Source organism: Sporothrix schenckii (assembly GCF_000961545.1).
Source record: "Sporothrix schenckii 1099-18 chromosome Unknown Cont49, whole genome shotgun sequence".
NCBI classification, from domain to species: domain Eukaryota; kingdom Fungi; phylum Ascomycota; class Sordariomycetes; order Ophiostomatales; family Ophiostomataceae; genus Sporothrix; species Sporothrix schenckii.
The window spans coordinates 2,385,048-2,401,375 of NW_015971150.1; the positions used below are offsets into that span (position 1 = coordinate 2,385,048).

Consider the following 16,328-nt stretch of genomic DNA (forward strand, 5'->3'; position numbering starts at 1 on the left):
GTCGATCTCGCCTCGCCGATGCTGAGACGGAGGGTGGCAACTAAGGTTCAAACGTGACAAACGAGAAGGTCGGCGAGAGGGTAACATCGGGGACTAAATCTTCTGGCTATTCTGTTCGACGACGCAAAGTCAAAACAGAGCAACACAGTAAAAAAGGCTACAAGATGCAAATGAGGTTTGCGAGTTGTTCCAAGGCACAAATCATTTGAACGCAGTCATATGCACGAATCTAAAGAAAATACCTATACAAGTACAGTCGGACGACGTTATCGACGAAAAACGACGCACACGAAGATAACAAAAGGAATGACGATCATACGAAACAGAACGCCAGTTAAAATGCATTGCGTGGCGATTCTCTTCACTTCGTACTTCTTCCATGCCAAGAAAGCAGAGCAAAGACGTCAGAATGGGGCCATGTGCGTCCCTTGAGGTTTGGGGTAGCTTGTCTCCTACGACTGAACTTTTATGCAGAAGCACGCAAAAAACTACAAAGAAAGGAAAGATAAAAAAATCCAGGCACGACGGCAAAACCGGCCTCAGAGCTGCGATAACACACCAGGATGAATCGAGCAATATTGACTGGCGATCTACACAAAACTCGTCGACCATGTGGATGGAAGACCGAGCGCAACGTACAAAGACCAGAACAGGGCCATTCGGCTTCCACCACATCGCCCAACACAACATCTTTCTTGCTTTACAATCACGACACCGGCACCACTCAAGGACCGGCGCTAGTGCACGAAAGTGAGTACAGAATAGATTGCTTTTTCTTTTTCCTGCCCGCCGAGGAGGCTGCGCGTCTTCGAGCAGCGTGGTGCTCACCGCCTTTTCTAACTTTCTCCTTCCACCCTCTCTCCTCCCACATTCGTTTTCCTTTCCCTTTGCCCCCTACTGTTATCCAATAATATTCTAGCTCGTCGGATAATCTGGCAATTCTATGCTTGCTTCCACTGCGAATACGGATCTGTTTCGCGTCTTCGAGTTTCCGTCTCCAGTCTCCGTCCACTCTTGGCCATGCTCGTGACAAAATGGAAGGCCAGGACAGGCCAGGCCAGATCGGGTGTCTGCACTCTTGATCGGCTGCAAGTAAGACGGAGAACATGATGGACGCCCCTTTCCGACAGTGTCTGTCGCCATTGGCGCTCTGCAGGTTCTCACGTGCTGGGACAACTCAGCCAACAGATCAGCTTGTCGACCGCACTAAACAAACTTTGTTGGCTTTGCTTTTCTTTCACATTCTTGATCCAATATTCGTCACACCAGGCTAGGTCCTCTGTTTAGATGGATAAGGAGGCATGTCAGAAGGCAACAAAGGAAGACCCCAGGTAGAGAAACCTGTACCGGCTAGCTCTGTACGTCAACAGTTGTCGCTAACCTACTCTCTCAGCAAAAGGCAAGTCTACACAAGTTGCCGGAAGTGTATAAAAGGGTCAGGAGGCGAAGACGACGACACCGACGGATCGTCGGCAGACCACAGGCCGAGCGAGACCTGTTGCCAAAATATCCATGCGTTTGGCCTTGGCGGCCAGGTTGGTCATGCCATTGTTTGTGGACACAGGCCGGAGTGGACTATAGCAAAAGGACATGCAGGTAACGTTGGGGTTCTCGTACATGTATTCTGGCTTCAGGTCGGTGCCTAAATCCGTCATGGTCCCGGGCGCGGTAAGCGCTGTGTAGGCACTGCGGTCGTGGTCGGAGTCGAGGCTGCCTGTTAGGCAGATAGGAACAAATCAGCGGTGTCCCAGAGCAAAGGCCTCTCTCATGTGTGCAATGTCGGCGATGTATGTTCGGAATAGTTGGATGGCCTTACCTACACCGTAGGTAGTTTCCCGGTCGGGCACTTCCAGGCAAGGGGTCCAACCCCTCGGTCAGAACAAGTTTGAGGAGTGTGATGTGTCTTGTTGGGAGGCGGCCACGCGGCAGGTGGCCGCGGTCGTCCAGAACGGCGGCGGCAAGAAAGAAGGGCAGCAGCACGATAATAAACACCAAGAGCAGCAAGGCACCGTTAGGTATGTATTCACTACGGCGATGTAGGTGGGCTCATGGGCACGCCGGAACAGGCCAAACGTCGCGATTTCATGTCCCAGAAATTGGTTGAGTGCAACGAGGTGTCTTGCGGCAAAGGAAAGTTATATCAATAAGACCGTTGGAGCACACACGTCCGAACAGAAGAGGATAGGCGAATAACCTCCTCTTTGGATGGCGCGATCACGTTCCATCCCCATGCCGCTCCATGTATGGCAGGTATCCATTAGGCCAAGATACCAAAAAGATGTCTTGTAGTTGTGGTTCCAGAATATCCTGTAAACAAAAAGGCCGTGCCATGTTCCCTCGTGGCCAAGTATCTGGGCGATGACGCGGTTGCAGCGTTCAATTCACGAGGGCTCGACGTCATCGGGATACCTTGAGGCACGATGAATAGAGACGAATGTGGCCGTCGTCGGTATGAGTGGATTTGAATTAAGATCTGCTGCAAAGACCTGAAACGAGACAGAGAGGACACGACTGCTTGAGTCGGATGTATACGGAGAAGAGGAGTAAAAGTTGCTTTGTAGTTAAAGTGACCGTGACATGAACTTGATGCAAGGTATTTATGAGGTATGCGAAAGAGCTCATTTGTTCTAAGTTTGGATGTCCTCGGAAAGGTGAAGGAAAGAAAGCACTTGATGGTCAAGCGATGGGTAATGGGTTTCAATGAGGAAGGGGCCATCACCCTTCAGTTTTGTCCCTCTTTGGTCCTCGACCCAGCTAGGCATGAGCAATAGTTGCTCTTTCTTCAAATTATGGGCAGTCACAATCCCGAAACAGAAGTCGCGATGTGTATATCCTATGATGCACAGGTAAACGGCCGTCAATGTCGACTTGGCCGTCTACTTTCCATAACTTAGCCATTACTCAATGAGCCCAGGATTACCAGACAATCGACAATACTGCACCCACGAGGTATATCATCTCTTGTGTCGACAATACTTTTCTCTCTCCCATTATACTGGAACGACGACTTCAAGCAGACTGTCGATAGCCATATATAAATGTGACGGTTTTACAGTATCCTTTATGTTATATCCTGCCCCCTTCCCCATTTACTTTATCTTTGTCAGACGTTCTCAACCATTGTCTCACCGCAAGATAGTTGAACAAGAGACAATAGCTTGTTACCGCTTCCATACCGTGCCGTCTCGCCCTTCTTCAATTCTCTATTTAAACTCTTATTACTAATATTCTTTGTACTTGATGCAAAATGCTAAATTCATGTTGCCTTGGGCCGCGCATAAAACTGCTGTCAAGAGACTTGCTAAGAGTGGTTGCCTTGCGAGGCTGGCTCGGGAACGAGCAAGTTTACAGGATTGGTTCAAAGCGGCAGCCTATTTGGCCGACCAGTCTCGTTACACCTCCACTCTCAGACTGCAGTTCGCGCCTGGTCTTTTCCAAATATATGATGCATATCGTTCACAAAATTCCTGTTCCGCGATAGCCGAACGAGGCGACCAGTAAGTTCCCTTGACTATGATCATGGCAGACACACCAGATTCTTGCTACTTCCCGCATTTTCGGCATTCGAAAAACTATTAATAATAATAATAATAATAGTAATACAGAAACCGGCTCCTTTGGTAATGATGGCATCATGCAAGGCACATCTCTGTGAGTCGTCGGAGTCGGCTGACGGAGTATTCTCGTTCGAAACCGGCACATGCACATTGCCTGAGATGGCCACCATGTGAGTCGACTGACTCAAGTTGCCGGGCGCGCGCCAGGCTCGCCACGCCATCAGTGTTCCATTAAGGGCTCTTGGCACGATCGAAGTGGAAATGTGGGAGACCCCTGGACTGCTTGAGAGCAGACGTGAACACGAGTTAACAAAAAGGGGGAGGATGAAGACAACCGAACGTGCTATAAAACTCAGCTTCGCAAAATACAACGGCCTAGAAGATGTTAAACAAAGACGGTTACGAGAGCAGAATCCAGTTTCTGGGTCTCAGGGAAAAATCCTGTGTCTCAGAAGCAAGACAATCAACGATGCAGAGAACGTCAACAACAGTCAGATGGCCAATAATTAAGGTGGAATAAAGTGTAACTCCAACGCCGATGAAGCTTAAAGGGGAAATGCATTCTCAATGTTTCCTGGAAAAGGGGTGTGGCCGCTGTGCCAAGGTGGTGTCGTGCTGTGTCTCAGCTTACGAGTTTTGCTGTGGCGTAAGCCGCGTAGGAAAAGGTGTAGGTCGGCAAGAATACCAGGGTGAAATTAGATCACTCAAAGCGCTGTAAGAAACACAGGCTAAGTCGGCTACTACGGTCACAGCCTCGTCGTCGTTGTCTTCGTGCTATTTACAGGCGGTTTCTAGCTGTTTTAGGCCCTAGTGGACACTAATCGGAGCGGACAGTAGTGGTCACGGGTGCTTCCAGCGGCTCGCTCGGGTCTAAGGTCACGCTAAGAGGCTGCTCGTACTGAACCTAGTGCGCTAAAAGGCCCTCTAAAATCACGATAAAGAGACGTCCGTGCAAGGCGATGGAGGAGGGAAGGCGCGGTCGTCAGGCACGACACCGTCATCATGGCGCCTTCCATCTGGCATGTGTAGCCTTCTTACCGACCTTCTCTGGCCATTTGGGAGGCTTTTTGAACATTTCGAGTTTTCGGTGTCTTGATACACACTCTCCTCTTTTAGAGCAATCGAACAATTATCATTTGGCCTTGCGACTCCCGAAGTTTCGCGCGCTAAATGACTGCGCCGCTACCGCAGGCACACATGCTGTTTGGTGCCTTTTACGAGATGCCTCCCTCGATCTACTCATCCTACTTGAATCTTACTCCGAAGAATCTTGGGCCACCAATAGTCGTAGGGATCCTCAAGATTCCATTTTCCACAGAGTCCTAGATGGTGTGTTAGACCAGCTGGAGCAAGCTGAGGACGACAGATCGAATGACAGCACGCTGGTCGCGCATGGGCTGGTCTTCTCCAGCAAGGAAAAAAGTGAGACACTCCCACTCTAATCTGCATTTTCTGCGATGGCCGGTGACCACTCTGACTGGTCGGGGTTACGACTGTCACATTGGGCTCTCTTGATAGTGCCGGCTTCGTTTGCTTCCTCGCCCATAATGAGGCTCCCGATGCCCATCCAGCGCCCACCTCTTCACGCCTCTCCTCTCTATCTAGGACAGGCAGCGAGATGAGGGTGGGCAGGTGTGCCCCTTTGCCCGCTCTGTCTCTCACTCCGCCGCCTGCCCCTCCTCGCTCGCTTTGCATCATCGTGATGGTGTGCACTGGGCCACACAAGAGTCCCCCACCGGGCTTTTCATGGCTTTGCTGATCTGGCTGGTCATTGCCACTTCCATTTTTCGCCTGCCTTTTATCTTCTCCTCTCTTGTATTTGGTTCTCCGTGTTCTGATCCTAGATGTCGTTTGTTTTCTACTGGCCCTTCTCTTTGTGTCATTCACGACATCTTCTCGTCCTACTTTTAGTCCAATTTACCCATTTCATGCACTTACACTTCATCCTATTTCTCTTCTCTCGTCCTCTTTCTACCTTCTTCCTTCATCTTCTGTTTTCTTCGGCCATCTGTCACTCCTCTCCTCTTATGTCAGAGGCAGGACCTGCAAACATATAAATATACGAGGCCTCCGCATTTTCAGCCAAAAGCTCGTCTGTTGACGGATGTCCTTCCCTTTTAATTCGGTTACACTGCATATGCCTCGCAACCTCCTTCAATATCACTCGTCGACGCTTACTGGACCGTTTCTTGTTACAGCCTTCTACAACTTCATCTGAAAAAAGGACAGACAAAGGGACAACCAAGGAGCGATGCACAAAGCAGAATTTACAAATTTGAAATCTGAAAACCGACAAAACAACGTCAAGCGACAGACAGCCTCCTAACTCTTTGGTTCTTCAATATTGCGTGAGACGGGCAATACGAGGCTGTGGCGAAACATTGTTTCCTTCCTCTTTCATCTTTCTTACCCCCCTCCTTACTGTCGCTCCCGCATGATATACCAATCACTCGCTTCATATAGACGGCCAAATTTCTCGCACTTTTATTCCTTCCCTGCTTCTATTTCTTGTCTTCTTTGTCTTCTTTATCGTCCTTGTCTTCTTTGTCTTTTTTGGCCGCCTGTCTAGTTCGGTGCAAACTCATTGCCTGCCTATCCGTTCTCTTGCCTCCCATACACACCATGGTGCACGGCCTCGCTGAGTCGTAAGAGACATAAGTGTACCGGCATCATAACTTCGTCGGCCAGGGCCGATAAAGAGGCCAAACTTGCACAAAAAACAGAACGAAAGAAATCCAAGTACACCCTGGTCATAATCACAAACATGCCTGCGTCGTCACACTCGTCAGCCGCGTACGGATGGCGCGAGTCGTGGCCGCCTGCGCAGATACATTTACAGCCAGCCGCGACGACCGGCGACCGCAGAGGGGACGACGCCGCCACGGTTAAGGAGGAGACCGGAGGCGACCTCCACAACGATAACATGCAGCTCACCGACGACAACCCGCTTGTGTACTTTCTCACCCCAACACCTCTGCTCTCCGTCGACGATGACGGCGAAAGCTACTTTGTAGACGACTCAGATTCGTCTTCCATTTTTCATGACAACGAGCACGATGACGATACCGGTTTCTATTTCGGCACCAGCATGGACTTCGAGTTTGATGCCGGCATCGAGGATGACACGTACCCGCAGCCCATTATCCGCAGCGTCAGCCCGTCGTCCCTGAGCGGGACCCTTGGCAGCGGAGGGCGCACTTCCCACACAGTCATGCGGCCGCCCACACCTCCTCACTCGGCGACAGCTCGCCAACCCGGCCGCCAACCCGGCAACAACAACCTTACTGGAGCTGATCCCTTAATGTTTGATAACATGGACACCGCCGTCGTCTACGAAGACGGGGAGAATTATATCCACTTTGGTGACGGAGACTACTCAGCCCATCGCAGCCCATCGTCCTCGCCGACCATTGACCGCACGTCTTCTCGCTCCTCGAGCCACGCCCTGTCGCCTCCACCTCTATCATCGTCACCGGGCGAACCCCGGTCGCTACCGGACATCCACGACCTATACACACACCACCGCCTCAACAACTCTCAAACACACCTCTCTGTCGCTGGTGCCACGATTGTTCGGCGCAGGTCGCCGCGGTCCTGGCGCGTGCCGAGCCCAGACGTGTTTTCCATTGAGGAAGAGACGGCAGAGGAGCTGTCGTCTGGTGTCGCCGCCTCACATGGCCACCCAGGGCGTCCTCATCACGACCACCACACCTCTGAAAGACATCTACACGTAGAGGCTGCAAAGCCGCCCTTGAAGAAGCGGGTTCGTTTCGTGCTACCCGGCGAGGAGGTTGCACAAGGAGCTTAAATTCCTTTCACACCAGATGCTTGTCCTTTATCTACCGTCGTGCTTTTTTTTTTGTCTTTTATTTTCGTTACCCAAGCTCTACACGCATTTAGCTTGTGGCATAATTGTCTTGTATCTGCATCCGGCGGTGTTGGAGGTTCCTCTGGCTAGGGTACCGTGTTTTATTTTGCTGCTGTTTTGGCTTCATTTTTCTTCCTCGCTGTCTCGGCTCCAGTTCCTTGTCTTTAAGCTTTTGGGTTTCTGTTCCCTGGACTGCGTCACAACTTGCATTTCATCATGGTTCATTTGGGTAGTACCATCGTACGTTTAAGCCCTTTGCGCAGACAATAAATATTAGCACACTTCATCTCCAATCTGTATTTCTATATATAAAAAAGCGTGATATCCTCGGGTTTGCCATGACGAAACCTAGATCTTTTACTCCCGATACAACAGGCCATCGACGATCGCTTTGTGCGCATCCACAATTACGCGGATAACTATGGGACTACATATTTGTGCCCAATGTGGTAGTGACAGGGGACAGATTGGCACCCGTCAAATACCGGGAAATCATGTGGGAGCTGCGGACAGTGTCTGGGCGGGTCGAAAACAGGGCAACTCCCGACTTATCCGTTTGGACAGTTAACTTTGTCGCGTTTGCCATGCCAGTCGCTCGCCAAGGGCCAAGGCGTCTTAATATATTTGTTCCATGGCACTTGAAGCGCCTGACCATACCGCTCCAAAAAAGCCAAGGAGCATCGCTTGACACGGTGAGTGGCCTTGCGATCTTGCGATGATACTGTCCACGAGTGAGAAAAGGAATGCATAAGGCCGATGATGCGGGTAGCCTATGAACAGCTGAAGCGGAAGCGCAGAAATTTTGCAAGAAGGCTTGGCCTGATTTCAGCCAACGACAGACCTCGACAGGACTTGATTCCGACTTTACGGGACATGTTCATCAGCGCAAACGACCATCCTGTCATCCAACAGTGGTCTGTTTCAGGCCTGTCAAAATTGTCCGTTGCTGGGCAGCCGCACTCGAGCTGCGGGGCCCTTTCGATCTTTCCTCACCTGCATGTTGTAATATCGGCTGGACCCACCCCCTTGCCTTCCTGTAGTGGCGCGCGTCGTAAAAGGATCGGGCTTTGGGAGAGGCTCAGGAAGCTAAACCCAAAGCTCTCTCGAAAGAGTGGGCACGTATGTTGTATCCCTCGCCGAAAAGCATGTATGGCAACCTCGTATTTATTATGCTGCAGCAGAGGACTTTCGCAAAAGCCGAGTGGAACATACCAATGCGCCTTGAAGATCAACAGCTGACTCTTGCAAGACAGGCCATATTACGGCTACAGGATAATGACGACGTATTATTACTGTTTTGCTAAATGAATAGGATCTTGCTCCTGCCTGTTTGATATTCTGGTTTTATTCCGTACTTTGGTCGATTTCCAGAGTCGCAGCTGCTGCGTTAGCGCCATCGACAAACCTGCTCCATCGTACCTTCTGTTGTAGGAGGGGCCAGCCCATGCCGGAAACGCCACCAGCGCTCAATGTTTACTCCTGGCTGCTCCTCGGCACGTCATTGGTCCGGACCAACCCTTGGCCGCAGCGCAAACTCACCTTGTCGAGGACTGAGGGCCCCCTACCAGAATGGCCGTATCTTGTCGAGTCACCACTCCATTGTTTGTCTCTTGTAGTTTTTGTTTTGTTTTTGTCCCTGTTGCCAAATAGAGACAGAAATACGACAACCGAGCAATCACGAAGTGAATGAGGGCACAAGCTACCCTGTAAGGCTAGCCGGTCGCTCTTGCCGCCACATTTGACAGGATTCCAACACGCCTGCCTTTCCGGATTGAAGCTTCTCTTCAAATCTGTGACCTCTTTCGTCATTGTCATCCCATCGTCCCTTCCCTGCCATCTGCGTCAGCAAACCTTCATTTTTTTAAGAATAAAAAACTTCCGCACACGATATACGACCTCTGTTATCGACCTCGACGACCTCTCACAGACAATCATCTTCGGTTTCCTTCTCGCTCGACTCCCACTCTGCCGATTATTTACCCATCTTCCTCCATCCGCATTTCTGTCCCTGCGAACTCGACTCTGGCCTCAGCCATCTTCAAATACCTTCTTTCCACCACACCTCCACACGGGTTTCTACAGATTCGTTCTCGCGGCTGTTTCTCGGAGACTACAACTTCTCGACGTCACTGGCTACCATGTGCTCAGAGTCCCGGGCTCAGCTCTGACCAATTTGGCCCGTTCTGTTGTGTAGCTCTTTTGCTATCGATGTACTCTGGATCACAACAGTAGAACAAGTATGCCCTGCAGCACTTCGGTATGTGTTACCAGCTGTCCTCCCACAGCTCCCATTGCCTCTTGTTCCCTCCTTTCTCCTCGTTTCCTCCGTCTGTTGTATTGTTCAGGCCTAGTCGGAAAGCGGTGCAAATCGGTCACGGAGAAGGAAGCAGAGGCACGAGGACAGTATAACAAGAGCACGAGCAAAGACGTTGCGCGAACTCATGGTTCGGATCGATCTGGATCGCTGCCCTTTAACGGCCTCGCTGATCTGCCGTCGCTCATCACCCTTGTTTTCTCTTCCGCGTTCCATCTCTCCGCCCTCTTTGTGTACCCCATGTGCGCGTCCATTCCAGTGGTCGAGAAAGAAAGCCTCATGCCCAGAACGAGGAGGGCTGTCATGAATCTTCGCGTAACCAACTAAGGAATGCAACTAACCATTTTGTCAATATTCCCCGGTCTCTTTTTCGCTTTCTAGTCCAGCATTCCTCCACAGCTAGTAGACCATGCCTTCTGCTAGTCAAGTCGCCGGCGGCGACGACGACGCTTCGTCCTCCTCGTCGCCTTCCTCAAATCCTTCCACATCGACATACCGGGCTGCCACGCCACAGAAACAGAAACAGACACCTGGCAATGACGCGCCTACCACTCCCAAAAATCGAAATGCCTCTGCTGGTCAGACTCCTAGGAGTGCGCCTGCCGCTGCTGCCGCAGGACTTGGTGCCGTGGCCGGCGGTACCAACCGGCCACGCCGCCTCTCACAGTCCCAAAAAGTCCAGCCTACTCTCCTTACTGACTTCTTTCTCGGCCGCCCGTCCCAAGCTCGTGTCCAAGCGCAACGTAAGAAGATGAACGATGTCGCCGCAGTCAAGGCAGAAATGCGCACAGCTATGCGCCAGTCATCTGTTATGAGACTGCAGCAACCTGGCGGTGTCCGGGACCGCGTCAAGAACTGGCAGAAAGCAAACGCTGCTGCCATGGCCAGAGGCAACCCCGAAGCCGAACCAAGTGAGCCCACGGATGTCGCAGCCGGTACTGACGACCAAAGCGTCACGGAAGAAGACCGCATTCGCATACGCGCCCGCCAGAAACTACGAGCCCCCAAACAACCGGCGGCTAAGAAGGAGTATCCCAAAACCGACGGCGAAGATAACGGTCCCAGCAGCGGGTTGAGAAAAAAAGGCAAGGCCGGTCTCAATGACCGGTCTGGCAAATCAGAAGGCGGCAACGAAAGTGATCCTGGCTATGACGTTTTTGAAGATCCTGGACCCAAGTTCCACACGGTGAAGACTCCGAAAGGAAGGAAGGGTCTAAACGGGGTGATCAATGCTGGGGAAGGTAGTCCGCCGAAGAAGAGGATTGTTAGTGACGAACACTGGATGAAGCGGAGAACCCGAACCTCGCCAAAGACCCGAAGCCCTAAAACAAAAGCAGGAGCTGCCGCTGGAATTGGATCTTCGATGCCAATCCCGAAAGATTTTCTTCAGCGGACAGCACAAAATCCGTCCGTCAAAAACAAGATCAAAGACTGGGCAAATAGAGTCGAGCCGCACAGTCCCCCGAAATCGCCACGCCGCGACTACCGCAAAGAAAGTCCCGTCGGCGAAGACGACGAGAGCGATGTGACCAAAGGACCGGGACCGACGAGCTGGCGTAGTGCGCCTGACGACGGGATCCGCGTTCGCCCTATCCGCTCCACGAGATCTGCAGAAGACAGCCGGGCTCGGGAACAACAACGTGCAGTGAAAGACAATACCACTCGATGGAAGAAGACGCAAGACGATGACGGCATCCGCATCAGGCCAATGCTACCCAATGAGCCGACTGAGGACATCATCGAGGTGATTCTCTCTGAGGAAGAAGAACAGGTCACCCCCCGCAAAAAGAAAACTATACCCAACGACGGTATCCGGGTCCATCCCAGCAGGGCTACGAATCCAAACGGCGACGCAAAAGAGAACTTCAACAAGCGCAGAGTCTCGGCAACAAAAAAGAACGCGCCTGTTTCAGCATCCTCGCAAGAACGTCCCAGGACCGAATCTCTTGGTACATCCACTACGCATAGTGCACCGACAGAGAGCACACAATTTGAAGAATCGTCCCTAATTCCGGTTGACTCCATCACCGAGGAGTCAGAGTCGGTCCTCCGTACCCCGACAAAGAAGCCCGTTCCAAGACCTCGCCCAAGGCTAAAGGTGAAAGAGCCATTGCGGCGGAGGCGCAGTCCAAGTCCGACTGAGACTCGAGGTGACGAAACGATGACAAGGAATGGGTCTTTCCACGAAGGCTCAGTGGGATCCTGGTCTGACAATGACGATGACAGCAACTCAATTGCTGACTCCTACGGACCGTCCACCGTACCACCAAAATCCCTAGCTGACATTCCCGTGGGATACTCCGCCTTTAGCGAACTTGATTTACCTATTCGCGGAGGAGGCGGCAGGGGAAGGCCCCGAACTGTGCGGAAAGAGAGCTTCAAAGGCGTTCCCAGTGTCCTGAAGAAGGTTGTCAGCGAGGGCAAAAAGATTCTCCACGACAAAGTTGACCCACCCAAACCTGTGGTGAACCAGCCTCCGAGCATCGAAAACTGGCTGCACGGCACAGTTGATCCTTTTGTTGAGCCGACTCCGGCACGTAAGGTCTCATCAGCGCAGGCCCGCCAGTCGACCGAGACGCAGTGGAAGAAGGATGTACAGAGAAGGTCGACCTCAGAGACTCGGAAACGCGACATCGGACGGTCCCCCACACAGTCACCAAATGAAACCCGCAGAGTGAGCAGCCAGAAGGACTCGGAGTTCAAGTCCACGATTCAGTCCGAGACGGAGCTTACTACCACGGACACTGTGACAACTGCGACAAAAACGACGCCTGTTAAAACCCGCTCCTCTCCCGCAACGACGCCGGAACCAGTTCCAGAAACCCCGAAATCGAAAACGGAGCCTGTGAGCGGTCTCAAGCGGAGCGGAGCTACTAGAAGTGCACCGTCTCCTCTGAAGTCGGGAAGCGCCAAGAAACCTTTCAGAGAACTTCTCCGCGACGCTTTCCGAGGCGAGTCTGGTGTGGTATACAAGCCAACAACGCCAATCCCCAGCTACGAGACCGTACGAGACCGCAACCGGTACTTGGGAACGGAATCTGAGGATAGCTATGAAGACACCATTGACGAGTGTAAACCACGCCGTCGCTCATCTGGTGCATCATCCAAGAGCGGCACGCTGACTGCTTTCACAGAATCGGCTGTTGATTCTGGAATCACTGAGAGCAGTGATGGAAGCAGCAGCTTTGTCAGCTCTGCCACGCCTTCATCGGGCCTTCCCAGGCGTCGGCCCCCGCCAACAAGCGGTGATCATGAGTTGTCAACGATTGTCTCGGTCGAGTCGTATAGCACACAGCCATCCGACACAATGTCCACAATCTCTGAGTCTACTGTGACGCAAGATACCATCCTTACGAAGGGTTCAGGGGATCTTTCGCGACAAAAGAGCCAAAAGTCGTCCACGGGCCTCAAACGGCGCCTAACCAAGCACTCCGACCTTGTGTCCGTCTTGTCACTGCCAGAAGACTCCCAGCTGCCGGCACGTACAAGAAGCATACGCCTCGCTCGCAGCCTACACAGAAAAACAAGCAAGCTCGACAACGCGAACCTAGACGACCTACTTTTGGAGTTCCAAGAAGACGAGAACATTTACCGACGAGAACTCAAGACGCTTGCCAGTGGAGTCATCCCCGTTCTGTTGACCCAGTTCGTCGACGAAAAGGGCGACGGCAGGGCCGCAGACGTTTTCCGTGTCGACCTCTCCAATCATAAGGCCGACATTATGTCGAGAGCCGTCGTCAACATGGGCGTAATGCTTGAGAAATTAAGTCTGCTGCATCAGTTCGTTCCCGTCACTGATGCGCCCCGCATGGTGGACTGGCTTGAGAAAGTCTATCCAATCTACGACAACTACCTCGATGTCTGGCGACTGGGTTTCCAGGGCGTCATTGTCAACCTAGCACCAGCGGCTGGCAAGTCGGTCGAAGAAGACTCGATGGTCAACGGCATGGAGCGCAACGAGGAGGGCGATGTCCTCGACGAAAATGGCGAGAGGGTGGACGTCGCATATTTGCTGAGACGCCCTCTTGTGCGAATTAAATGGATGTTAAAATTTGCAAAGGTAACTTCCAACAAACACGTCTCGAGTTTTTCTTTTATTCTCGTTTCGCTAACATGTCTGTCCAGGGCGTCAACATTATCCTCGGCAGAGGCGTGGCTGGCGATATTGTCTACAAGCTCGAAAACCTTCTTGAAAAGGCAAGACGACGCAACCGGGAAGAAATTGCTCGCAAAGTGGACGAAGATGCAAGCAGTACCGATACGACACGGGTGCGCGACCTCCGCACCCTTGCCGTCCTAGACAATGTCAACATCGACCAAACACGGCAAGTGAGCGCCAAGGATTGGTTTGACTTGAGCCTCTCGCACTCCAATGGCCAGAGACTTGACTGCCAAGTCGAACTTATTTTCCGTGACAAGATCAGTGATGCGACGGATCAGGGCGATGTCCTGATCCGGGAGACTGGTGGTGGCGACCAGTCTTGGCTCCTCTTCCCTCCGATTCCCCGGTCGCAAATCTCAGCATGTAAGGGCCAGGATAATCTTTCGCTCACGGTGATGATTCGTGATACCTACAAGGGGCGTGAGTGGTACGAGCTCATTACCGTCGTCGCTGAGCTCGACGAGACAGCTGCCGACTGGCTGGACATACTGGGAACGAGCCCAATACCACCGCCAGCTTCAAACCGCTTGTCCCTGACTCCCCGAAACCCCGAGGAAGCAGATGTACCTGTCGGCGAACGCAAGTTCAAGGGCGTCCTCGAGGATGAGGCGCAAGTCGACAGCCTAAGATCTCCGACGACGCCTACTCGGTACCACAAACGACGACCGTCTGCCCCGGGGTATCCTGCTCGCAGCGGCTCATCGAGCCACCCACTGCGTGAGGACATGCACCCGGATCCATTACAGCTAAAGTCTTCAGCAAGTGCGCCGTCTATCCGTGATGATGGCGCTCCTCCCCCGCCTGCTCACCGTGAGCCGGTTACAAAAGCGACCCCGATCATCGAACCTCCCGTCGATCTCAATCCCCCGGTAGCACGAGTCCGCCGTCGCACATCATCGCCCCTGAAGCACGAATACCACCCATCCGACATTTCGTCAGGGAGCGATTCGACATCTGACAGCTCTGGCTCTGAGTCTGACTCGTCATCGGACGAACTTGAGGAGGACGATGTGCCCGACACACTTCCTGGCATCAGCATTAAGCAACCGGACCTCAGCGCCGCAGAGTCGGTTGTTTCGGAGAGTAGTATCACACCCTCCAATTCTGCCTCGCAAGCTGGCCTTCCTGGACTCCAAGCATCGTACCCGTCCGAGTCCAATCTGCAACTTATGGCCTCTATTTCCTACTGGTCCAACAGAAAGGGCCAGTGGAAGGATCTTGGCGAGCCTTTCAGCGCCATTGTTATTTCGCCCGGCCTGATCGAGGCCTACGTACCCGGGACACATATGACAAGCACCAAGCATAGCCCCGGGTTCAACAGTCAAACCACACTGGAGCTGGAGGCTGGAGCACCACGGCCGCTCATCGCCCTGGATCTTACTCCCCTCGTCATGATCAGACAAAGCACAGTCGTAGATCTAGAGATTCGGTCCCCTGTTCGGTCATTTGCAAAGTACTGCCACCTGGACGCAAACATTTTCCGATTCCGAACACAGTCACCTGCCGAACTTGGCAAACTTTATGCAGCAGTGCATGAATCCCGGATGAACAACGCCAAGTTCAAGGCCCTCGAAGAGGAAGCGCGTTTCCGCTCCTTTGGCCAGCCCCAGCCGACGGGCGACGCAGGCGACGATACGAGCAGCCACCGTCGCCGGAGCTGGTTTGGCCGCAAGAACAGCTACCGCGCATCGACACGAGCACCGTCGCAGTCTCAGGGTAGCTCGTCCAGTGTCTCGGCGACCAGCTTCTTGCGGAGACTGACAGGCGGTGGCAACACGGCCTTCAATATCAACGGCTCTTCAGTAGACCGGCAAAGCCGGGCTGGTAGTGGCGGAGCCAGCTTCTACACCTCATCTGGATCCTCTTCCGCTGGCGGTGGAGGCTTCTCGTTCACGGCCCCTCGGTCGCCGTCTGTCAGCCTTGCAGAGAGCAGCAGCCGTGGTATCCAAGCGCTTGGGTCATCAAACATCAAGATGCGTTGCCACTTGCAGACATCTGCAAACAAATGGGAAGACCGCGGAAACTGTTTCTTGACAATTGCAAGACCGCCTCCCGGCATGCGTCAAGAGCTGACCATTTACCACGGCCTCGAGAAGCGTGTATTGGTCGTGTCGATTCCCAAAAAGGCAAACGAGAAGCCGCTAGTGGTGGTCGACGTTGTCGTCGGCAGCGCGTGTTTCTCGAGACTGGCTGCAAGAGGCATCGTCCTCAATGTGTGGGAGGAGATCCGCGACGAGCAGAACCGCGTGGGCTCTGTGCCATCTACGGGCGCCGTCAGTGGGCGTGTCCGCAAGTGGTGCTTCCAGTTCTCCAGCGCCGCCGTGGCCAGCTGGGTTTTTGGACTTGTCGCTTCAGAGGTCGAAATTGCGTAGTGTTTTCTATGCATATGATCATTTGTTGTTATTTTTTCGTATTCTTCTGTTCTTA

At 52.7% G+C, this 16,328-nt stretch overlaps 3 protein-coding genes across 3 annotated transcripts; 2 read left to right on the top strand and 1 right to left on the bottom strand.

The window, feature by feature from the left end:
* Positions 1-1,436: 1,436 nt before the first annotated feature.
* Positions 1,437-1,655, bottom strand: SPSK_05770 (uncharacterized protein; the record flags this gene model as incomplete). The annotated part of the gene is made up of 1 exon (XM_016732505.1): positions 1,437-1,655. The coding sequence occupies one exon, from the start codon at positions 1,653-1,655 to the stop codon at positions 1,437-1,439; it is 219 nt and encodes a 72-aa protein (XP_016583289.1).
* A 4,666-nt stretch (positions 1,656-6,321) lies between these two features.
* Positions 6,322-7,365, top strand: SPSK_05413 (uncharacterized protein; the record flags this gene model as incomplete). The annotated part of the gene is made up of 1 exon (XM_016732161.1): positions 6,322-7,365. One exon carries the CDS (start codon positions 6,322-6,324, stop codon positions 7,363-7,365), a length of 1,044 nt encoding a protein of 347 aa, XP_016583290.1.
* A 2,783-nt stretch (positions 7,366-10,148) lies between these two features.
* Positions 10,149-16,273, top strand: SPSK_04791 (uncharacterized protein; the record flags this gene model as incomplete). The annotated part of the gene is made up of 2 exons (XM_016731556.1): positions 10,149-13,799; positions 13,865-16,273. 2 exons carry the CDS (start codon positions 10,149-10,151, stop codon positions 16,271-16,273), a joined length of 6,060 nt encoding a protein of 2,019 aa, XP_016583291.1.
* Between the last annotated feature and the right edge of the window lie 55 nt (positions 16,274-16,328).